The following is a 25,488-nucleotide window of genomic DNA, read 5'->3' as shown; positions in this document are numbered from 1 at the left end:
CAGGGCTTAGGAGCCACCAAGTCACTGTGGTAATCACCAGCAGGTCAGGATTTCAAAGGAACCCGCAGCTCCAACAGTGCTGAGATTTGGGAATTTATCTCTCCTGGGCTCTTTTGAAAATCCTGATCAGAGTGCAGTTCTGGTCAAAAATAAGTTATGCTAAAAACTGTGCTCACAGGAGGGCCCGGTACAAATCTCCGCTTCTTTAGGATTCTTATGAGTCAGCTCATTTCAAAGACAAGAGGAAATTGGTCCAACTAGCAAAGCAGTAAACACAGAAGGGAGATATAGCCGTGCCTCGTGGGCCCCCAAAGGTGCATCCAGGGCATCCTTTGGAGAAAGCAGCCTTGCTGTTAAGATACCAGCTGCATCAACAGTCCAAAAAAAATTAATATATATCTCAGATTCAGCTGTAGAACCTCCTGCACTGAGCTAGAGGAGAATAAATATAGAAGCAATGAGATATTTATAGGCAGACAGCTATTTTAACGCAGCTCTGCTTTAAAGAGAACCCTTATTTAAGTCTTGTCCCTGTAAAGCTGCAAGATGACTTGGAAAAATAACCAGATTAATTATTTTCACCAGGAGAAGAGAGAAACACGTAGGGAAGATCAAATGCATGCAAATGCACTAAGAATGTGGGAGCTTGAGTGAAGAGCTTCTGTTCTGGCAACTCAAACACAGTAAGGATGGTGACATCTGAGTGCAGGGTAGTGTCCAAAGAGCCCAGCCTGACCACATCTGAACTCTGCCAGGGATCAGAGCAAGACAAAGCAGTAAAAATTGGCACGCAGCAGCTCGTTGGCGAGGCAGGCTGGGAGCCACCACGTCAACATGCCCCCCTAACCAGCACCATCCTCTCCAGAGACACGACCAACAGCAAAACATTAGATTTTCTCATTGTACTGCACAAGCGACGTGAGCAGAGTTGCAGCTCTACTTTATGCAGCGGGACACATCTTTACAGGTCACTTGCAAAACTCCCAGAAGACAGGAGGACAGGGAGCGACTGCATCCTACAAGCATTATCCGAGCCATCACAGGATTCAACGATGATGCTTCTACTCTATTTCTGCAGAAAGCTGGTCGCTCTCCACCCACCGCTCTCATAAAGCGCTTGCAATGGCTGGATGAAGAGGAGAGAGGTCTGTACCACCGCAGCCAAAGAGCAGCAGAGCCCAGGATGGAAGCTGGTGGACGAGAAGCTCAATATGAGCCGGCAATGTGCTCTTGCGGCCCAGAAGGCCAACCGCGTCCTGGGCTGCATCAAGAGGAGCGTGGCCAGTAGGTCGAGAGAGGTGATTCTTCCCCTCTACTCTGCCCTCGTGAGACCTCACCTGGAGTACTGCGTCCAGTTCTGGAGCCCCCAACATAAGAAGGACATGGACCAGTTGGAGAGGGTCCAGAGGAGGGCCACGAAGATGGTAAGAGGGCTGGAGCACCTTTCCTATGAGGACAGGCTATTCAGCCTGGAGAAGAGAAGGCTCCGGGGTGACCTTATAGCGGTCTTCCAGTACCTCAAGGGGGCCTACAGGAAAGATGGGGAGAGGCTGTTCAGGAGGGCCTGTTGTGATAGGACAAGGGGTAATGGTTTTAAAATAGAGGGAGGTAGATTCAGATTGGATATTAGGAAAAAATTTTTTACCATGAGAGTTGTAGAACACTGGAACAGGTTGCCCAGAGAGGTGGTGGATGCTCCATCCCTGGAGACGTTCAAGGCCAGGTTGGACGAGGCCCTGAGCAACCTGATCTAGTTGGAGATATCCCTGTTCCTTGCAGGGGGGTTGGACTAGATGACCTTTGAAGGTCCCTTCCAGCCCTAACCATTCTATGATTCTATGATCTCCAGCTGATCCACCCACAGGACTTCCTGGGCTGAGAAAACTGCAGGGGAAGTAACCACTTGTTGGATTTGTTGTTTTTTTTTTTTTAATTTGTTTCCTTATTTATGTCTCAGCACTGAAGAGCGTTATACGTGCAGCTGCACTGCAATAACAGAGCGATCCGAGCTGTGCCCACTTGTAGGGAAGCTCAAATCCACATTCGTCCATGCTGCCCTGGGGCCAGGCACACGTGTCCCACCACTGCAGCAGATCCTCTCCATGGGGATGGACCCGTGCAAGGCACAGAGCGAGCCACCGCCGGGCACCTACCGCCTCCTCGATGGAGGGAGATGTCCAAGAGGTGGGGACATGCCTCCCGGCTCTGTCCTCACCCCGCACCTCGCTGCATCAGTGTGCCAACGCCAGCAGCCGTGAACCCTGCCAGTGCAACCTTGCTAATTTAATAAATGGACTTTGACGAGGCTGCGTGTGCTTCAGCACTCCCCTGCCCGCCCCCCTCCCAACTTAAAGCCTCTGCAGTAAAAGAAATTGAACCACCCAACAGAAAAAACACACCACCTGAGCGTTTTACAGCTCTGCTCTCCGGTGGGAGCCAGAAAGAGGGCAGAGTTGGGCAGGACAGCACAAAAGTAGTGCCAAACGCTGAGCAGGGGTGCAAGCTCCCTCCATCCTCCTCCTCCTGCTGTCCCCCCAAAAACCTGCAGGAAGGCTCACACCACCACCCTGGGTGTTCACAATCGATTGCGGGCAAGAGCGGATGCTTGCACCTTGCTGACAGTCACCATCAACGCCGCGTGGCAGCTGTGGGATCGTCGAGAAGGCAAACGCGAGGGAGAAACGAGGGGCTACAGAAGAGGAAGAGAAACCATGTTCCTCTCCATCTGCCAGCGACGGCTGCACCCGCTGACCTGAACGAGCTGTGATGCATGCAGGGACGCCGGGAGGGAGGGGAAAAATACAAAGAGAGGTAATGGCACACCTAAAAAGAACCTGCCAGGCCTGACTGGGGTCCAAAAAGGCCGGAGTTTGCCCGCCCCAGGGGACATTTCCAACAGCTTTTGATCGCTGGGTGCCCAGGCAGGGACACCCGGCTTGCAGGGAGCTGGAGGTGGAGCAGGGACCTCATTTCTCCATGCTGTGAGGCTTCCAGGCCAGTGGCTTTCAACAGAAGATCCTAATTTTCAGAGGCAAACCAGACAGATACAGCTCTCCGAGCTGGTACACAAGCTGCCATGCCCATATTGGAGTTGAAGGATTAAATGAGATGGGAGCAGGTAACGACTCCCCAAGAAGAGATGCTTTGCTTGAATAGAGGCGCTGGCCAAGTTTCCTCTGATCCTTGCACTCATATCAAGCAATAGGGCTCAGGAAACCACCTCCCAGCATCGCCTGTCTGGCTGTGAACGGCCACAACGTCCCACGTACATCCCAGAAGCACCATCTCTGCTTCAGGCAGAAGATCCCTGACACAGGAAAGAGTAAAAGCCGATGCTGAGAAGCATCGCTGCAGGCTGGTCACAGACAACGTGCCAGACGACAGGCAGCTACTAGATGCAGGGCTTCAGACCAGTGAAAGGAGGTTCAAAGAGCTTTCCTGCCAGCACTGGATGCTCTTAAGGTCAATGCAAAGGTGGGGGGAACACACTGCACCACGGAGATGCCACTGTCCCCAGGGGATGTGGCTGTGTAGGAGGGGTCCGCTTTTGGTTGACACATCAGAGGATGGCCTTTTCGAGGAAGAGAGGACCTCAGAAAGGAATCAGAGCCAGCAAAGCACGAGCAGAGCTGATTAAAGGAATGGAGCAATACCTGGATTCGCTGATTCTCTAATGTTTAATAAGCATCACAAAGCGTCGGTAACGCCCAGCACTCAGCTGCGGGTACCAGAGGCTGGTGCTGCTGCTGGCACAGACATTGCCACGCTTGTCCTCGGCTCCCCCAAGGGTCCAGGGCTCCGTGGGCATGAGAGTCACGGCTCCCAGGGGGCTCATGGGACTCCTTTTCCTGCACAAGCAGGTAACTCCCCTCCCAAGGTTTATTACAAAGCCTTTCAGCCTCAGGTAGGATGGGCCACCAGCTCTCTGCTTCGGGGACAGCGCTGTGCCTCCTAACGTGCCCTTTCCTTCTCTGCTCTGCAAACACAGAGAGACTCGAGCTGCTGCTGCATTTTGCCAAGTGCTGCAAGAAACGTAGCCATAGGGGACACTGCCAGAGAAAAGGGGAGGAGATGATCCTTTCCGCCCCAACCCCATATAAAAATACAAGAGCACAAGTGGAAAAAACAACCCTGAGACATCTTCTAGGGATAGGAATAACGGAAAAAATCACTGGGGACAGAGCAGAATCCCAAGAACCTTACGGGGGGAGCGAGCTGCCAGCCGGGACAGGCTCAGGAGCACAGAGCCTGCGTGGGAGCTGTCAGAGCCCCGGCCCTGCCTCGTGCGACGGCGAGAAGTCCCTGCGGAGGTGACAGCTCTGGCAGCCGCAGCGAGCCACCAGCCGGAAAGAGGGAGAAAGGAGAGACGAGGCGATGGCAGCCGGGAAAGCGATCTTTGCAGGCAGAGCCAGGCCCTGCTCGCTTGCATTAAAAAAAAAAGGAAATTGGTGAAAGACCAACTTCTAAGCAGCATCCTCGCTGCCCACAGGTAGGGCAGGGCAGGTTGGCAGCTCCCCTCCCTCCCTCCTCGAGAGCTCCCCGCTGCAGCAGACCTAATTTCATGGGGTTTTTGCACAGGCAGCGGGGTGGAAAATGATCATCGGGAGGCAGCGCGTGGCAAAGCGCCCCCCGTTCGCCACATCCACCCCCCTGCAAGGTGAGCAGCCCCAGCCCGGTCCCGCTGGGTCGGTACGGCAGCAAGGAGAGAGGCTGCAAATGAGCTTTCCCAATCGCAGCCGCGGTGCGGAGGGGGGAACCTGTGCTCCCCCCCCCATCCCCGTCACCCTCCTGGATGCTGACGAGAGAGACAGCGCAGTCCTGCGTGACAGCGTGAAATTAATATGATTTGGGGGGAAGTTGGCAGTGAGTAATGAGCAGCTGAAATACCTCGTCTCCAACCCTTCGCCCCCCAAACTCTTTTAACCCTTCGGCTGCTAGCACAGCGGTGGGATCAAAGGGTGGGAAGAGTAAGATCTGGGTTAAAGAGACCCAAAGAGGGGTCATGCAGCTCACCTGGCAACTGAATTTGCAGGGAAAGCTTTGGCTCAGATCATGATGCTGCTGCTTGTGATCAGGCCCAGCCCGTGGAGGTGCCAGATCAGCGCTCAGGGGCTTGAAAAAGTCATTATTCCTAGAATCAAAGAATCATGGAATGGTTTGGGTTGGAAGGGACCTTCAAGATCATCTAGTTCCAGCCCCGCTGTCATGGGCAGGGACATCTTCCCCTGGATCAGGTTGCTCAAAGCCTCATCCAACCTGGCGTTGAACACTTCCAAAGATGGGGCAGCCACAACTCCCCTGTGAAACTTGTTCCAGTGCCTCACCACCCTCCAAGTGAAGAATTTCTCCCTTAGATCTAATCTAAACCTACCCTCTTTCGGTTTAAATCCATTTAAATTGTTGCTGCCTTTCTAAGTGAGGCTCCACAAGGAGGTTTCAAAAAACCTGGGAGGCTGGAAGGGGACCAAGTCTGTCCTTCAAACCTCCCTGGGCAATTCCCAGGAGGCCACCCATGATGGAGTCAGCATAACATGCCCAGACCACCACACAGGCAGCCCTTCCACCAACAAGTGGGTCTGTGAGAAGCAGAACAAAGGAGATGGCTTTCCCAGGATTGCTTTCCCTGGTATTTGTTGGAAAAAAGGCCCCATCTTCAAGGGCTTCTGTGTGAACTCCTCTGTGTGAACTTATTAGACTCCTGGATGTCTAATAAGGGTCAATCCCATAACACCACCTTCCTGGGAAGACAAGCCTCAGGAGTTTCCTCCTATATTTATTTGCACCAAGTTCTCAAATTTAAGATCTTCTCTCCTCTGCCAGATGCCTACGAGCGGTCAGGATGGTGCTGGGGGAAGAAGAAAGTGAGGTAGGAAGACAGATGGTCAGCCCGATCGGCCTTAGCTTGGTTTCTTCGGGAAAAACAACACATGGGCAGGAGCAGAGACAGAAACGCTCACGGTGCCACCAGCTGCAGAAGCCAACACGGTTCAAACGCCTTTGGCAGGAGGTCTGCCCCGGGGGAGGTAAGAGGCTGTGCAACAAAAGGTCCTTAATTGTAACCATGTCCCAAGGCTTAAAATCCACTGGATTAGAAGAGGGCGAAATGCTGTAGCAGGTTTGAGGTAGAAAAAAAAATAATAATGCAGACAGAGATGCAAATAAAGGACACAGTGTCATCCTGAGGAGAAAACTGTGATTCATTAGAGGCTTGTTCAGGACCTTCTCATGAAGTGAGACTGAAAAATACCCACGCGAAAGACAGGTAGGTGGATGGGTCAACGTCGCCATGCGAGAACTCTAGTTAAGAGATGCAACAGAGAGGACAATTTGAAGATCAAGAAAGTAATCATCTTGATTGCTCCTTGACTTCAAGGCTAAGACGCAAGCTCAAAAGTGAGTCCTGTGTCATTTCAGCAGATCCAGTAACCCACTGGCTGCCAGCCCCTGGAGCAGCCTCAGCAACCAAGGGACAATTTTGAAAATTGGACAAGAACCACCTACAACATAAGGCAAAAACCCCCCACGTTTTTCCTTCCTTTATATGTAGACACTCACATACTCTTAATTCAGACAAAAGGGGACCTTATAATACTACTAGCACCGAGTGGGTTATTTACAGGAGACAGCAGCTCCTATAGGCTTTGTTTCTTGCTTCCTATCGAGGAGAAAAATCCCACGTGCAGGCTTTCCCAGGGTCGATTTCCCTGGTATTTATTGGAAAAAAGGTCCCATCTTCAAGGGCTTCTGTGTGAACTCCTCTGTATGAACTTTAGACTCCTGGATGTCTAATAAGGGTCAATCCCATAACACCACCTTCCTGGGAAGACAAGCCTCGGGGGTTTCCTCCTATATTCTGTGCCAGTTCCACTCGGCACAGAAAACCGAAAAAAAACCCAAAGCAAAATCCCTGAGCCACATTTGAACAAGACATTTTGAAAGCAGCCCCTTCCCCATCTCTCTCCACCTCCCTGAGCCCCTCCACGCTGATGAGCAATAGTTTTGTGCCTAGAACTAATGAAGTTCCATTGGGAGGTTCAGCTGGGTGCCCTGGCCAGAGATGCTTCGGCAGGAGTCGGAGGGGAGCAGCCTAGAAATTCCCTTCATTTGCACCGGACAACCAGACTGTGGAAAAGCAGGCAGCCAAAAATGCCTCGGCAGAGCTTTTGGGTGAGCAGAAAAGGGGACCTGTGGGTATGGAGTACGTGGAGTGCAGAAGAGGGGAAAAAAAATATATATAATAAAACCCAAGTATTGCCATGAATATTCAAGACAGGGAAAGAGATGCACTGAAAAATCTTCCTTCTGCTCTTGGGAAGATCCACCTTTTAAAGAAACCCTGTCAAGATAACACAGAGTTAAACATTTCCTTATCTATGTTAAACACCTTTATGATTCAAACCGAAAAACAGTGCTGAAAACCTCTTTCACTCTCCCCCCCGCCCCGTGGCTCATTTTGGACAGTCAAATTAAAACGGTCAGTTACATTTCTGGTCTCCGAATATCAGCCCAACGTTGCTGTGTTTGGGTTTCCAGCACATAAGGAAGAGGCTTAAAGAAGGACCAAAAAAAAAAAAAGGTTTAATTTATGGTTTCTGAGATAGTAAGAGAAATAAACCAGCCCAGCAGATCCCTGTATCCTCATCCAGAGCTCTTGGCTCACGAGGCTGGGGCACATTTTGGCGAGTCGCTGCCCAGAAAAGCACCTGCACCCTGCGCTCCCCTGCGCACCGCTCCCGGGGAACTGCAATTTGGATGTGGGAGCACACAGGGATCAGGAAATCCCCTGTGCTAAACTGGGCTGTAAGGATGCACCTGGGGTAGGCTGTGCAGGAGAGAACACAGTCGCGCACGATCCAAAGGCATCGGAAGAGAGGATGGCATGGAGTGGTCTGGCTGGCCAGTCTATGGAGCATGGCTTTCATCTTCCAACATCTCCCAGCAAGGAGGGAAAATGGGGTGGTAACAGAGACCACAGGCGGGAGGAGAGCCAGGATATGTGGTGGCATCATGGGGGGACCCCAGCAGCCAGGCCATGGTGCAAACACCAGCTCTGAGCCCGCTGAAAGGCTGCAGGGAGACGTGCCAGGGATGCCGGAGGGCAGGGGAAATGGAACAGCAGAGAGACTCCGTCTTTCCCTTGCAAACCAAAAAAAAACACTAAAAGCCACCAGTGGGGCAGAGCTCCTCAGCCAGGAAGTGGGGAACAATCAACCAGCTTCATAAGAAGAGGCTGAAGAAGAAGGAAACACATCCAACAATGACACATTTTTTTTGCAAGTGCTTTCGAATGACGTGGGCAGAGGGGTTCAGGCAGGCAGCGGGGCAGAGGGAAAGCTTCAATCCAGAGCAGCATCCTGCAGCCCCTCCACGCCAGACACGCTCCTCCTCAGACGCTCAGCAGCCCGACGGACGCACAGACCTCGCATCCTAATTAGGAACCTGAAGCCCAGCGTGAACGCAAAGCGCCACATCAGCCGCTGGCATCGTTTTACATCTCCTGAGAACGTGGCCTTGGACCAGCTCACTGATGCTCCTTCCGATGCACGCAGCCCTGCAGTGCTCCAGGCATGGGTTTACAGCATGGTTTTGGGAAGCCACCTTTAAAATGGGAAGCAGACATTATCCCTAGGGATAGACCAAAACAGGGCAAAAGCACTGTTGGCATGGGAATCCACCCATCCGCTGAAGACATCAGAGCACCTACGTATGCGCTCAGATGCAAACCACCATGCCATCGCGTGCCTGCCCCTCCATAACCTGGAGTGGGAGCCTGGGGATGGCTTTGGAGATCTCATTTATTTCCTCAACACGATACAGTGATCCCACTCAACACCAAACCAAACTCAGCGGCGTCATTACTACTGTCAGCACTCACATGTGTGATGAGCCTTGTTCCAGTTCTTGCTCCTAAACCTGTTTTTGACAGATTTCCACCTGAACACGTGCCTCTCAGCAAGATACACGTTCCATGGTCCTTCTGCGTGCTGGCACCAACGTCTCAATTCACAGGGGAAGCCAGAAAGCTGGGATCCAAAACCGACCCGATGGATGGATGCAGAGCACCCATCGATGCCAGCTGCTTCTCCGGGGTCTTTCTGCTCATTTTTCAGACTCATTTTTGTGTGCCTCCTGCGAGCACTGGCTTGCAAGCACAGTACGCTGGGACAAGCACAGGTATTTGTAGAGGAGGTGGCAGCTCAGTTTCGCACAAATACCTTCTGGCAGGGCACAGCCCCGCCACTGTTGCATCCCAGCATTTGTTTTAATACACTTATTCTCACAATCCTTCCCAGGAGTTGTGTCTGTTCTCTGAGACACCTAAGTCCCAATTCATAAAGGTCATTAAGTGAGTGATCAACACCAGCCTGAGCACCACGAGCAAAATATTGAGCAAAGTATCCAGACTGGATCCCACTGGACCAGGCTCTCTCCACTCACCCACAGATTGCTCCCAGTACAGGATTTTTTTCAACTGACTCCACACCAAGCAACAAGGGAGGCTGCTTATCCACAGGCACCAGACTGCAGAAGACCAAGAGGCTCTTCCCTCGGCAGAAGGAGCCTCCCAGGGGGACAGGGTGACACATTGTTCTGGGGAACACCTCTGCGTTCACCGATAAGGGAGTGGAAACTATGAGCTTTAAACCAGTAACTACACACTGGTAGGCAGGACAAGAGACACTTGGGTAGCAGGCTCTGCTCATCACCCAAACAGCTACTCTGCTCTCTTCTGAGTCCTTCAGACTGGATCTAGCTGCAGGCTGACAGTTGGGCCATCTTGATAAAATGACGCCAAAATGCAGCTTAATCCATTCATGGATGTAACCTAGATGAACAGGGCATGAACCCAACAGCAGTTTCTACCACAAGAAAGGGTTGATGATCCACCCCGTGTCCTTCCATCAGTACTGCAGCCCAGCGTGCCCAATGTCAGTGACATGTCCTGTCTCCCCTGCCCCTCAAATAATATTCTCAATATTTTACCTATGGCAATTTACTTTTGTTTTGATTGTAAAGGGCTAAAAGCACAAAACACAGGAAGCTTTACAGTCCTACAAGTCACAGTCACGTCTGCAACGCACGTGCCCTTACCTGGGCTCTGTAGGATGCTGATGGGAGTCTCCAGCTGTTGAAAAGTGGAGAAAGATCTGCACTTTGGCTTTTCACAGGAGGGCACAGAATACGCTGGGGGACATCGCTCCCAGCAGACAGTAAGGAGCTAAGCCAGCGATGTGGCCAGGAGGAGACATCCCACCTCAGCCAGACCTGCTGCTGTGGTCGGATGGCAGAAGGACCAGGCAGACCAGTGCGCTCACGCTTACTGGGAATTGCTGAGCCTCTCCACCACCTCCAGACAGGACCTCCAGCATGGGCTCAGCAGCTCCTGGGGCTTCTCCTCAACATCCCACACACCAGCTTCATCTCCCCTGGCTGCAGTCGCGCAGCCCCTGCCCTACCCCCAGCAGACCCTCACACCACGAGGAGGGGCTCACTGCGACTTCCACAGCCCTCCCCGTATTCATGGACCATCTCACTGCAGGGGGACAGTACGGAGAGAAAAATTTTGAGCAGCTAACAGGAAGCAGCAATGGATTTTGAAACATTTCTAGCACATCTAGGGTTTTAAAAGCAAAAGTATCACTTGCAGCATACTCTGACCTTAGACTGTTCAGCAAGCGATGCTTGCAGCTCTGTGCAACCTAGGGCAGTCTGCAATGAATATTCTAATTAATACTGCCCAACACTTCCTTAATAAACTCACATGTTTATGAAGGGACTAATTTTTTTCTTCCTCTGCCTTTCGGTAGCAAAGATTTCCACGGCTTCAACAGGGCAACGTTACTCTGGGAAGGAGAAATTGTCTCCAGTCATGTAGACTCCATTACTGGGAGAAAGGTGTGAACAGCAAGTATGTCTGGCAGACGGATTCATTATACCACCGTGTCCTTTATAATGGGAAATGAAAAGCCCATTCTGGTAACTACACTTTATTATAATAGGTCAGAAGAAGTGAAAGGCATCATCTTATAAAATTAACTTCATAAAGCCTGCCTTTAAAAAAAAAAAAAAATCTCTGCCAGTTTATCCACCGTATCTTTCTTCAGAGATTTTTCTTCTTCTAGAAGAGACATGACTCCAAAGTCTTGTCCCACTGACTGTCTTCACTTTTACCCTCTATCAGAGGGAATAGATCTGTTTTCTCCTAATCAGTCCCAGGCACTTGTTTTGCCAGATGCAATAAATGCCACGTCTTTTTCAAGACAGAGAAAATAGTCAGCAAAGTAGTTAAAATTAAAAGAGACACTCATCCCCGAAGGCCTTCCCAAGCAGCAGCATTACTTTCTTTATAGGAAAGTCAGAATACGGAGATAAATGCACCAATGACCTGCTCTGTGCTCCAGCACACCTTGCAACTGCTTTTTTGCTAGCTGCTGCTTCAGTCAAACCAAAGTCCAGTGTCTCAGCTGATAATAATTTTATGATTTTACAGCTTCACACAACGTGTTTGAATTCAGCTCCTACAGCTAGGAGGCAAGGGATGGCCAGATGGACATTAAAACACCTTCCACACTCGCAGTGCCGACATCCGACCTCGCACCGAATTTTGAGGGTTAGGGTCTGCCACAATTAACTGGGGGAGGAGGGCTGGAAGTGATGGTCATTGCAATTTTAGGAGAATTTACAGATAGAGCCCCAACAATAAGTTCTCAGATACCTTTTGCAAAGAAAAGAGGAAACAATGCCAGTCCCAAAACACGCTACTCGAGATGCAACTCTAATAAACTGCTTCCTTCAGTACTATCAGCATCAGGTACGTCAAAGTCTAGGCAGAATTTTTACAGTATCTGTCCCTCAGGTTGCATTTGATTGGGTAGAAATCTTTAAGAAGTCTTTTTCTAAACGTAATCGTTCTCCCTTTGAGGAAAATAAAACATACATCTCCTTGAAATGTTATATGCCAACTGCAAAACAGCCTTATTTTTAATATTCATGAAAGTTGGTGCAGAAATGGGGAAGGAGGATGGAAGAGGATGCTATGAAACAAATAGTTAATTGGAACTTCCAACGAAGGCTGCATGGATCTAATGTGATAAATTTTAAAGGAGCCTAATTTTCAGAAATTGCCAGAGCTCCAATCTGTGAAAATGTGGCCTTTCACAGATCTCCAATTCAGCTTGCCACATCTAGAGTTCCCTTTGAAAAAAAAAAAAAAATCTTGCCATAAAAGCCCCCCAATTTGGTGGCAAAAATTAGCAGCCTTCATGGGATATCAAAGCCTTTGTCTCTCCTCTCCTAACTATGGCTCTTTGGAAAGAACTAAGGACCATTTGTCTTTTGTTATTTTTCCAGGTAGTAAAGATAAGAGTAGAATCCAATAAAGAACAAAAATGGGAGGGGGAGGGAGAGAAAAAACACACCCACAAAAGCTAAATCTTCACACCTAGCCCAAAAACAGCCCCTATAATTGAAAAGCATTTCTCCCTCTGAAGAAAATAACACCTATCGGGTCTCAAAAAAAAGAAAAATACAAAAAAAATCCCCTGACAGTGCGGAGAGGCTGACGCCTCCAGCAGAAGATGGCACGACACGCTCCGAACCGGCACCGCACGCCCAAAGCCATCGGGTCCGGCGTGGAAGGTGGGCAGCACCTAAGGCTCACGGAGCTTTGCAACGAGACGTTGATTTTGCAGGCAGAGGACTTCAGCTGGTAACCAGAGCATTCATGACCCTGCACAGAGAAAAATAAGCACCATCCTTCTCCAGCCCGAGAATCAGAACTCGTTATCCCCAAACTCCAAAATTGAAAGAAACGCATTTGCTTTGAATCTCCTGCAAACCATGAGCTTGGGGAAAAATCAATTTGAATGTTACACCCCATCGCAGATCTTTCCCAAGGGACCGGCTGGACCCCTTCCTCCCAGGAACACACCTCGACATCGGAGATGGGCAGGAGGAAACTCCTGGGGAACGTGGCTCCCCAAACCCGCTGGTGCTCATGATGCAGAGGACACGTGCGGTCGTGCGATGGGAAGCACACGTGTCACCAGCCGCTTCCAAACCACCGCGAGGTCCAGCCCGGAGGACGGCGCAGAGCCTCTTCCCATGGTTTGCACGGATCACTCGGAACTGCGTGGGAAGGGGAAGGGAAGCTGGGGAAGGGCACACGCGAGATGGCCACAGTCTACCTTCCACTGCTGCCAGAACACGAACGGCGGTGCAGGGCAGGTCCAAGCGATGGATCCATAAACACTGATGTTAAAAAGCTTATGGCCAACCAGGGCAGGATTTCCTGAACTGCCAGTACAGAGCAGCACAGGTACAGCAGCTTTCCAAACCCACTGTTCCAAACACTTAACCCTTGTTTTGCTGCTCCAGTGTCACTGACACCTACTGCGGGTCCACTCAGAAAGGCAGACACAGCTCCCTGACAAAGCTCAAAACATGGAAATATTTGTTTGGCTTTACATATATGTGTATATATATATTTGGAATTATCTATTTGGATAATATACATATTTGTCTGGGGTAATATATACACATATAGTGTGTATATGTATATTTATTTATTTATTTTTCTCCATGCCCATGAAAAAAAAAAAAAATAATCAAGCCCAGAAGGAAGCAGGTTGGGAGACAACATAAACCACGGGGCTGGAAAGTGGCTTTTGAGCGTGTGAAACAATAGAGGAGACGCTTGCCCTGCAAAGCCTCCCACCTCTGTGGGCCGGGGGGCTCTCTGCACCGCGATGCCCGGTGGTCCCCAGCACGGTGGTCCCCAGCAGCCTTCCCTGGGCAGGCTAAGAGTGCCCCCTGCAGCACCGCCGTCCCTGCCAAGCCATCCTTGGCAATTTCAAATAAATAAATAACAAAATACAAATCTGACAGGTTCCTAAATGCAGGAAGAGCTAAAAGCTCCAGAGCAAAGGCATCTGATTTAAACCGACGAAAAAAAAAAAGCAATCTAGGAGGATGGAGTGTTTAGCAGCGCTCCGTCACGTCTGGTTTTAGCCACTCTGAAGGGGAGGAGGGATGGCAGGGGTGGAGGGAAGACTGTGAGCCCCCCACCAAGCCGTTGGCTTTTGTTTCGAGGATAAAAACCGCATCTCTGAATATCCTAGGTAAATGAAACGGATGTTCACGCATCGCTCCGAGAACGCTGTCAACAGTGCACACGCTAGAAGCTGCATGTTCCTTGTAATATTAATCAGGCTGCTCCTCTGTCCCTCCCCTCCACAGCACTAAGGTGCTAGACAAGACAGGAGGAAAAAAAACACCCAAAAAAACCCCCCCAATCTCTGCTGAGCTCGTCTATCCTCACGATATACATAAAGCCTCCCAACTCCTTGAACTTAACCCAGGGCCCTAGAAGGCAAATAGATCCCCCTGGTTTTGTTTGCTCCAGCTTTACAAAGGTCACGTCTGGAGCCACACAGTGTTGGGTTTTAAATTAGCAGTGCCCCACGTGCTAAGAAAACTCAGCACAGTAATTTGGAAGTCCAGGTTTTTGCCCTATTTCAGCAGCGCTTCTGAGAGCAGCGTTGAAGGGAAAGCATCCAAGCTGCACAGCACGAGGAAAAAAAACCTTTTGCTCTTCTAGAGGGATCTTTATGTTGTGCCTGCAGTCACCCTTCCACCAACATGCATCCAAGAGCCAAGTCATGGTCTGCGCCCCGTTAAACCTCCAGAGCTCCCCCGAAAGCAGTGGTGCAACACACAGTTTTCCTGTTGCAATCACTGTCCTCACCTGTGGTCACGCCAGGAGAACACCACGCACTAATAAAGCAGGTAGAATTCACTGTGCACAGGGGAACACGTGGTTTCTCCCACATCCAACAGATCACTGCCCCGTGGTTCCTCACGAGGCAGTTTTCACTGCGTGGTCTGGGGAGGTTTCAAAGGGTTAAATGATTCCTTGACTCGGTCCCTTTGGGAAGAAACACCACAGCCCTGACCAGTCGAAAGTGCCTGCGTTTTGCTTGGACAGATCCAGGCAGAAAAGCCACCTCCTAACACAGTACTTCACCGTGCCCTGCGGATGTCAGCTATCGCCCACATTTTGCAGGTGGGAAAAACTGACGGGCAGAGCTGGACATTGACTCCCCCAAATTCCTTCTGCAAGCCAGCAGCAGAGCAGGGACCACGGCCGGGGTCAACGAGCCAAAGATTCTCATCCTGGGAGCAGAAGAAATGCTCTATGTTGTATTTTAGAAAGTTTCACCTCTTCTCCAGGATGCATTAGAAGGCTTAACGAGTCGCTGCACAAAAGGCTGAGGATACAAAGCAGGATGTAAGCACTCCCTCCATGATGAGAAGGAGCTACAACCATCATGAGGACAGGATGGACGGAGGAGGGAGCCAGCCCCAGCTAAAACCTTTCCCACCAGCTGTCTGCAGCGGCTCAGGGTGCTCCTCCCCAGCCAGATGTGCCAAGCACCAGGAAAGTGGCCACATGTCTTTCAGGCAAGAGTTAAAACAAACAGGTATCCAACACTATGTCTGACAGCTCCCAGTGGCTCTGGCCAAAACACTGGCTGCTGTGATCTCTGTCTCACCAGCAGAATTTCTATACTGGTATAACCTGCTGAGCCATTTGTATTTACATCCAGTAAAAGCTTCATTTATATCCACAAAAAAAAACAAAACTCATAATATTTACAACTCAATAGCAAGATCCCATATGAAAATCATAGCAGCTCCAGCCCGGAGCACTCCACAGACCCGACAGAAAGCCTTTTCCTACCTGAAGAGTTCCCTGATTTCCCTGACAGTGGCCTGGAACGGGATGTTTCGGACCAAGATTTTGGAAGTCGTCTGCTTCTTGACGGTTTGTTTCTTTCGGGATGATTTCACAGCAGGCCTACGGAGTCAACAGAAAGGGCAGGTAAGGATCAAAACACCCATCGCATTCTGCCTCCTTCAAAATCAGGAATGCAGAAAAATTAGGCAGCTAGCTCACATCAACATCCTCGCTGGCATCTTACTGGCAACAACAGAAGGAATGAAATATTTAAGTGATTTAAACCCTACACCTGAAAAATCAAAGTTTCCAGCTTGCTCAGTGCAACCTCAGTCAAGGTCAGGCAGCAGACCTGGACTCACATTTGCCACTAACTTTTGTTTTGACATCAAATCTTGTCCATTCAATTGCCAGGAGAACATACTATTTGATATATTAAAACAAATAACTGAATGTGTTTTGATTGCTTTTCTTACTGGCTTGGAAAATCGCAAGTGAAATATTTTAATAGATTATTAATTAATTCTTTTTAACTTCAGAATTGTATTGCATTTGTACAAGATAAAAATTTACCTGATACAAAACACCACCTTATTTCATAAAGTAAAGCATTCCATATTGTAGGCTGGATACGTACTGAAGAGATTTTCAAAATCAAAACAGATGAGAATGGTTTATTAAAGAATTCAAATACGAGATGCAGACAGGGAGCTGTCGGACTGCTTCTGGTCCCCAGCAACCAGATTTTCAAACAAATTTTGACATTTCCAAGATACCTCTTCCAGTAGGGTTTCCAAAGCGCCTAAAAGACAGATTTTAGGTGCCAACATTCACCTGCAAACATCTGGATTAATTTTCAACTTTGCACTTAAAAGATTCTGCGCCGAATAAAAATGAGGAAGGAAACCCTAAAAAGCAAGACTAGAACTCCAAGTAAATTAATCCACAAGTAACCATCTGTTCAAACAAAAGAAGTTAAATCCAAATTTTTTTTTCAAGCAAGAAAAAACCCTTTATTTGTCCTGATTTGATCAGAATTGGCAGCAGAATACTACTCTTAAGCTCCTGTTCTCCCTGACAAACTAGGGTAAAAGATTTAATTACCCAGAGAATATTTGTCAAGAACTTTTTTAACCCACTGGCGTTTGGGCTATCAGCTGATTTTGCAATGCTGACCAAACTGTCACCAAAGCAGAGGTTTTAGAGGAGCCTTTTCCTTGAGTGTGGACAAAACCTCAAGTGCCTGGTTCTAACTTTGGGCTCGTTTTTGGGGTCCCACTACTGCATGCTGCTTCGAGGTTTTAACTGGAATACGGCACGTAGTGAGAGAAGACCTTCACATCAGCTATTCATCATTTCTTTTTTCCTTTCACGTAAGACTGACCAAAGTGACCCCGAGTAAGGCACGAAGGCCGAGGCGTTCAACAGTCAGAGCACTACTGATCACATCCCTCATGATGGAAAATGCTGGGTAAGCACTGAAGAACCCACCAAGCATCACCACAGCTTAAATGGAACCGAGGTGAGACACAGCTTTACCTGATAGCTCTCTCGGAGATTTTCACTTCCAACTTATGGCCATCTACAGAGCAGCCCTAGAAGTTAAAATAAAGAAACAATAACAGAAAAATCAAAGTCACAACAGCTTCCAGGATACAAGTACAGCATTTCCCATCTTGATCTTTCCCGTGTACCCCTCCCCTTCTCCCTGCCAAATCTTTTCTCTGTTGAACGCTGCTGATGAGAGGCAAGGCTTCTGATATGAGGTCGGACACAGCCTGACTGAAGCAGCAGCCAACATCTCTCATCTACCTGTCCAGCTCTGGCACCAAACTGGTAAAGACGAGTCACTTCACTGCTTTTGGTTATGGTTTCCTCTCCCTCTGGACTGCAAACTCTTCAAGGTATCGCCCATCAGTAGCCAAGACAGCAAGAAAGTCTTCTGTCTCTTGCTTCCTGCGCCTCAAACAACTTCCTACAGTTCAGCACTGAGAACGAGCACCTCGCCTCTGACGGCACACAACACGCAAGGCACTGCCATGGAGCCTGCTGCCCACTCTCTCCACAAAACACCCACCTTCCTGCTTTTTCTCTTCCCCAGGATTCTGCCTTGCAAAAGGATGGAGAGCACATGTCTACCCCAAGACTACCCAGGCTGTGGAATGTGAAATGACCACCTAATGAAGGTGGGACCCATGGACTGTGGTTACTGAACACACACAGATTACACACAGTAATTCCTTCCCATCTTCCAAGGAAAGGATTACTCCAGGTAGTGTGGACCAAACACTTGGATGTTGTTCTAGCAGCAGAGGGAACGATTTATCCCTTTGGAGTGCAGCCAAACCCTGTGGCATGTGTGATGGGAAGGCAGGATGCTAGAAGATCCTGAAGCAATGGTGGATTCAGAGAGGGTAAAGCAGAACTCTGCGGCACTAAAGACTAAACAATATTCACTCTCACTGCAAGTAGGGGTCTGGGGCTCCATCACCTCTGCAAAGGGAACCTTGCAGAATAAACTCATTAACTTTTAATCATTGCACATTTTCTGCCACCTCCGTGTTGGACCAGCACGAGGAAACGCTCTTCTGTATGAGGTCTTGTCCCCTTACACACCCTCTTTCCTCATAAACCTGGCCCATTTTGGAGGCTTCTCCATCTGCACAGCCTAACTCCAAGCACTGACAGCCACAGCTACGTTTTGAACCTCACAGTCCATCCAAGCCTTTGCCCACCATCTTTGGAAAGAAATCCAGACTGACAACACTTCAGCTTACCTGGAGTCGGCGCAGGGCTTTCTGTGCACTCTCTGGCTTCTTGTACTCCACAAATCCAAAGCCCATTGAAAGCAAAGTGCCTGTCAGAAGAGAAAGGGGACTCATGAAGCTAGCAGGAAACAGTGATGATAATAAGCAGAAGATTTAAAAACAAATTAGAAGCAAGCACTGATTGCCAAAACTTGGGGGGACAGAAACTAGTGGCCCAGGCAAAGGGCCAGCTTGCCCATGCCCTGACTCTGACACTCCTCATGAGCATCCCCTCACTGACTGGTTTTGAGCAACATGCTGTTCTAGAACAGCTTGTTTTGGTGCTGATGTCGAGGAGATGACCAATGTTGCACGCAAACCAGGGCTTTTTAGGTTTGCATCACTTCAGTGCAACCTCCTTAGATAACACATGAAGTTCTACAAAACAATCGCTGGTCCCAGTCAAGGTAAGCGATCCCATTACGGACACACAAACATTTGTTCATACACAGGGCTATTTCCCCATGAGCGAAATGAGACCTTCATTCGGAAAATTTGCCAACTACTCAGAAATGGGTATGACTTTTGTTGCAGAAGAGCAATATGCAGGTTGCAGTCTGGTCCCTAGAGGAGACATTTCTAACCTGCCGAGTTAGAAAGGAGCCGAGTGTTTGAGATCTGTTTCAGCCTGGACTCCCACGTGCTGCATTCCCCGTTATCACTCAGCACAAGCCCTGAGTTTCATTTGAGAGATAAAACGCCTCGGAGGTCTGCACGGTAGAAAAGGAGCAAACACTTCTATAAACCTGGGTGGGCAGCTGTTGGTTCCATGCCAAAGGAGGAGACATCTATTCCACCTCCCTGCGCAGCACAGGTTTGCAGCACCCATGGTCACACCATGCTTGTGAGGGGCAACACTGACCAGTACAAGAGCCATAACTAAAGCTACATGAGGAAAGGAAAAATCCAGATGCAAAAACCACAACAGCCAGTTTCCAACTTCAAAACCTCAATGGTAGCAGGCTACAGAGATCAATCACCCCACAGTGAGAGAAGGAGATCACTTTGGTAGGTGGTACAAGATCAGTCTGGGGTCAAACGTCTGGTCATGAGCACACCCACAGCCAGACCCGTGAGCCATACCGATGAGTTCGCTTTATTTCTTTTTCTTTCAGTGGATCCCAGTTTTCAAGCATCCCATGCAAGAGGAGCTCTTTTAAGGCAAAATCCCGTAAAGCTGCGCAACTCCCTAGCCTAAAACCCGGGAAGAAGACACAGCCCATCGAGCCAGCGCTTGCCGTAAGCAGACTCTTCCCTGTCTAACCACCCAGAAAGCGAGTACAGCCAAGGCAACAGGCGGAACCACTCGTCACCGCAGCCTGCTGGGTTCAAAGCTGGCAGGCAGAAGGCAAACGAAGCCCGCTCAGCACAGTACTCAGCCCGGCATCCTTGAAGATCCCAGCCATTATCGTGGATAAAGCACATCGTGCGCAGGTTTAATCATCGTGGGGCACCGGTCCCTTTCAACTTGCATCCCGCTCTCTTCTGTCATCTTGAAGGAGTTGGCTTCTCTATCCTGATCTCAAGAGAAGGCCACGTCTCCACAAATCCCACAATTGAGTTTAATCTTCTAGACCGAACCCTGGGGTACGTTCAGTTGCTGCTTTCAGCCATTTCAACAGGCACACTTCTAGAAACATTGAGGATTTTGCCAACGAGAATATAAATGCTCAGCCAGATGAATGCTAAAGCAATGCCACACCTGAGCCCTCAGCAACCAGCCGAGGGAAGGAATTGAACAGCAACATCTAGAGTACCTGCTTTGTCTTTCTTCTTGGATATCGTGCAGCTCTTCACAGCTCCCACTTTGGAGAACGTCTGCAAGGAATTTGGACACGTGATTCAGTTCCCTTTGTCACAGGCTTACAACTCGAGTGACAACGTGGCCCTCTTCCAGAGCCAGGAGCACACGCTCACAGGCCCACCTCCCCCCAACACACACCTGACAAGCAGCCAGTGCAGCTGTGTCTTCTCTTATAAAATTATTTCTGTACAAATATACACCCCCCACAGACAGTTCTAAAGAAATCAATATACGCATTCCCAGAAATTCTCCACCACTCCTCAAACTGTGCAGAGATGTGGGACGGCTCTGGAGGAATTCTATGGGTTACAAGATGCCCTCACGCCCAGGTGAGGACCTTAGGGGCAGGTGACTCCTGTGATGCCCCTTGGACACAGCTCCTTCCAAAGCCATGCAGGAGGGGCTGCAGGTAGCAGGGGCTGCCCTACAGTGACAAACCATCTATTCAAGTCCTTCATAAAACCATGGCCAGAAGGCAGAAAAAGAAGAGGGGACAAGTCCCAGTCCTCCTCTGAACATGTACATTTGTCCCCAGACTCAACTGGACCAGGTCTATCCTAGTACCGCAGTCCCAAGGCAGAGGAGCACGGGTCCCGGATGGACTGACATTGCACCAGCATTTTTGGGCCATGAAATGGGGCTTTTCACATGGCTACAAAAAGTGGCAGAGACAGGAACTCCCAGCTGCTTTTCCCTGCTTTGCTATTAACATCCCACACGGCTTTAGAAATGCTACAGACTCTCCCAAGAGCTTTGCTAAGGCAAAGCAGCACAGACAGCTCAATGTTGGTAGAAGCTCAGATGAAAAGCACAACTCAGCAAAACCATCATTTGTTTTTTTATTGCCTTAACACACAAAGCAGTATCACAGCTGCAAAAGTGCTTGTCCCAAGGAGAAGCATTACAGAAAGCACAGAAATGAGGAGTCTTCAAAGATTTCCTACTGCCTCCACCTGTTCTGAGGTGGAATTAAGCCTCACCAAAACTGTTTCAGATACGTTTGTCGAATTGACACCAGAAACCCCAAAGCGGAGGTTCCCAGTCCCGTCACAACCCAGTGCTCCCTCATCTCCTATTAGGTCATACTGGCTGCAATGTAACTCCTTTAAACACCTTATCCTCAGCACAAAAGAGGTGGAGAACAGCTTGTCCCTCACCTTCTACAGTGGAGTAGAGCCCTTTCTTCTAGCCCATGCTGGGAGTGGGGGCTTTACTCCATCAGGCAGAATCTCAGTCTGGCCCTCCACCGCACCTCAACCCCCTCCAGCTCCACCAGAGTGGACCGTGCTAAGCAAAACACAGTCCCCTCTCCTCCCTTATGGCTCACCTCCTTCAGCGTGTCTTCCGTGGTAGCAAAGTTGAGGTTTTTGATGAACAAGGTACACCCCGGAATATTTTCTTCTTCTTCCTCTTCTTCTTCCTCCTCCTCTTCTTCCTGTGCTGCTGTTTCCTCTGAGTCCTTTATAGCTGAGTCAGTGTCATCACCTGAAACAAAAGAATAAACCCAACTTTGTAAGATAAAACAAAACCAAGCTTTGGAGGAGCTTGCCCCCTGCCCCAGCTGATAGAGCTACTGCTCTAGCAGGAACAGGCCACTTCTCTACTGGCTCTTCGTGGGCGGACAGAGACTGACACAGGCTCAACACACGGTATATGAACGTGTCCCCATGGAAACTAAAATATTGCCTGTTCTTTGGGTGTAGAAACTCTACAATCCTGCTTCCCCAGCACTCAGACACCTTCACATCAAACCCAGCCAGACACCTGCTGAACTAGGCCAGGGGCCCCAAACTCAGGGGCAAATACGTATCTGCAAGACGTGAAATAACGTCTCCACCAGTATGTGATGGAACATAGTCCGTTGAGGCCAAACACCTACTGAAGGGCAATGAGGAACTGCACTCAGCACAGATGCTGTGGTCTTAAAGGGCTTCACTACGGCCTTAACACTTCCAGAGCCATGGGTTTATACTCCGTGACCCACAAACCTCGCTCAGGTCAACAGCAACGCACGCTGTTTTGTACAAATCTTGCTTTGGGATTCTGCAAAGACAAATCCGTAAAAAGAAAATCAAGTCATCAAGCCACAATCCAGCAGTCAGGGCAACAGCTTCCTCTGGGGCACCCAAGCCCCACGATGGAGCTGCGAGCACCTGTCCACAGCAGGGAAGTTAACAGAAACCTGGATACCATACAGCTCATCACTGGCAAGTTTGCTGGTATTTGCGGTCGGTCATAGCAAGGAGGGAGGCTCTGGCAACTGCACTTTGACTCTCTCCATCCATCCATTTCCCTCTCTTCCCAACTCCTAAAATGGTTTAATCATTTCTACTGTACTTAATGCCATGAAGAGGTCTCACAGCTACTGAGCACATGTGACAGCAGAGAGGAGAAACCTGTTAGAGCCTGCACTGAAGCGGAGACTGCAGTGGGACTTGGCCCTTATCAGACATCAGAGAGTACACGAGCTCCCTCTCGCTTTCATCCAGTGACTTATGAACTCCTTTCCTCGCCAGACCACTTGTCTTTCGGAGCAGCTTCATCCCCTACAGCAGAACTAGTGCTGTTCTCAGGAGGGGCAAACTACACATCTCCCTTTGGCATTAACACCCCTCCTGGTGAGTTTTCTAGGCTTATGTCTTCCTCATTTCGTACGAGGGGAACCTGCACGGGGCCAGGGGCGCATGGAGAACCCTCACCACCACCCCAAGAGCTGACATTTACTACGTGGCTCCATCTGGTTGCTCTCCCTGCTCCCAGCATCACGCAGCCCAAGCCTTTTTGGTCAGGTTGTCCAACCCTCCTCGCTCCAGCCAGTGAGGTATTTGCCAACAAGGCACAGAAAAAAACCCATCGCCTTGGAAGGAGGCTTGTTTGAGGAAAGGGGAGGTAAGAGATTCAGCAAGAGAGGGGCGGGATGAAGAGGTGCCTCCATCTGTGGCCGGCATAACACAACATGGCCACATGTCACCACCTGAAGCCCTTTTGTGAGCAAGGAGCTCACTGTGCATCCCCTCCCTTCCCTCTCCCAGATCCAGAAGCTGGCAGCAAAGACCATTATCAGCCCCGAGCAGCCTTCCAGGAGCTCCTGCACTTAAAACCCTTTATCTCCAGGTGACGGTCTCGGTCACAGGGAGATAAAGTGGCCCCTCACCTCCCCCTGGCTCCAGCCTTCCCCTGTGACCCAGGCACAGAATGGCAGCCCAGGAAGAGGCTTTTCATCAGCTTTTCTCCCCTCTCCCCAAAGCTCAGTCCTGAATTACCTTCCAGCAAAACAAACCTACATAAAGCCATGCTTCTTCAGCCTTCTCTTTCTCTTTTTTAAAAAGGTCTTGAAACGTTTTAAACATATAGGCAAGATGTAATTTTTACAGCCCCTGGGATGGGGAGAAAGAGGTTATACTCAGGGAGGGAAGGTCATGTCTTTGCAGTGGGAAATCACCCAGACAAAGTATACACAAAAGCCCAGAAGGAACACACACAGGGACCCACAACCTGTCACCAGCGCGTCAGCCACTCCACCCACTGCTGCCCAGTCCTGCCGTGGCTGTGGCACGCTGGCTGCCCGCAGGCAGTGATGGTGTTCTGGCACAGAGCACAACCACACGCACGCTCAGGGCGTCAGGTCCAGCTTACAGAGAACAGCTACCGCTCTCCCGACAGCTGCTGCCAAGACCAGACTGGACCAAAAAATCTCTTCCCAGAGCTCACGTGAGCCCAGTTCAAATTGGATCTGTGTGCCAGGAGCAGCACTGCACTGCCCACGCCTCACCCAGGAGGCGAGAAGGGCAGGGACAGGAACAAACACAACGCTTGTGTGACATGATCAACTAACACACCGCAGAGTGGGTGACTCCAAGGGCTGCACAGACAACTTCAGGAGGCTAGTGCCACCTCAAAGGGTCCGGCTAGTGCCACCCCAAAGGGTCCAGAATATCAGCATTGCTGCTTTACACATGAAGGAGCAGCAAAACAAACAGAGATACGTCTGTCCCAAAGTCAAAAGTTCTTACCAGGTACCAGCCTTGGTTTGCCCTCCTTTTCTGGAGCCTGAACAGGTTTTTTCTGAGGGGCTGGGCTGAAGAAGACACCCATTGGAGCCCATTCCAGATACAATGGCGCAGAATGAAACTGTAAAGAGAACACAGGAGAGATATGAAGAGTGGAGCACGAGACCTGAAGAAGCAGCTCTGCTCTCAGCTTTATTCTCCTCTTATTCTGTAATGGAAAACAGCAGTAGAAAAGCTGAGCAACTTTTTCAGCTGACTAAACTCTTTTCCATCAAAGGAGGGTCTGTATCCAGCTTCACACAGGACCATAGTCTACCGTGTACCACATTCCTGTATTGCAAAAGGTAAAGAAACTCTCTCCAGGCCACTGAGGCTTTTCTAGATGTGTCACAGCCCCACCTCCAGCTGTCTTCTGCAGGTTGAGAGCCCTACTCAGCCACCGCTGCACAAGGATGCACTGGGCACCTCCCTAAACCCAAGGATAGAGAGTATTATAACAGCAGTGGCTCTGGGATAACTCACTTCCCTCAAAAGTCCTCTGCATCTCATGTTTGTAGCAAGCACTCCTTCCTGCAGCTTCACAACTAGCCAAGGTCCACGCTCTCCAGGCAGCTGCCTACCCCTGGCCACGCTCACCTTGGAATAGGCCAGCTTGGTGAACGCCTGCTTGGCCTCAGTTGGCTCCAGGAACTCCACAATGGCCGTGATGCCTCCTTCTGGCAGCAGCACCCGGCCCAGGCTGCCGTGTTTGCCAAAGACATCCTCCAGCTCCACTACACTCGTGCTAGCAGGAAGGTTCTTCACCAGGATCACTGTTTTACTCCGCTCACCAGCAGCCTGCCACGTTCAGTGGGAGAAGGAAGGGAAGACTGGGTTTAAAAAAGCAAAATCCAGTACCTTACTAATTGAAGATTTCAGATCCAACACGCCATGCTCTCTCACTTGATATCACTCCTTTCCAGAATCCAAGAGGGCCAACAACCATTTAGCAAACATTTCCCAGAAGATTCACACCCCAGTATAATCTCCTTGTTCCACAAATGCTCATGTATGGAGGTTTCAGCTCCAGATCCACCCTGGTATAGACTGAGGACTCCTCCTCTGACTACAGCAAGCTGATCATCACAC

General features: G+C 49.7%; 1 protein-coding gene across 1 annotated transcript in view; it reads right to left on the bottom strand.

Annotated features, from left to right (window-relative positions):
* The window catches only part of RBM19 (RNA binding motif protein 19), a 72,494-nt gene that overhangs the window by 35,948 nt on the left and 11,058 nt on the right, over positions 1–25,488 (bottom strand). Inside the window, exons 15-21 of the mRNA XM_086623360.1 lie at positions 24,997–25,197; positions 24,364–24,481; positions 21,678–21,835; positions 20,304–20,364; positions 18,517–18,596; positions 17,279–17,334; positions 15,743–15,859 (exon numbers count right to left, since the gene is read on the bottom strand). Coding sequence (XP_086479486.1) covers positions 15,743–15,859; positions 17,279–17,334; positions 18,517–18,596; positions 20,304–20,364; positions 21,678–21,835; positions 24,364–24,481; positions 24,997–25,197 — 791 coding nt within the window. The remainder of the gene's footprint in view (positions 1–15,742; positions 15,860–17,278; positions 17,335–18,516; positions 18,597–20,303; positions 20,365–21,677; positions 21,836–24,363; positions 24,482–24,996; positions 25,198–25,488) is intronic.

Source organism: Tauraco erythrolophus, chromosome 19, assembly GCF_009769465.1.
Source record: "Tauraco erythrolophus isolate bTauEry1 chromosome 19, bTauEry1.pri, whole genome shotgun sequence".
Classification (NCBI taxonomy): domain Eukaryota; kingdom Metazoa; phylum Chordata; class Aves; order Musophagiformes; family Musophagidae; genus Tauraco; species Tauraco erythrolophus.
The sequence above is the reverse complement of the archived record's forward strand: the minus strand, read 5'-3'. Positions and strand labels throughout refer to the sequence as shown.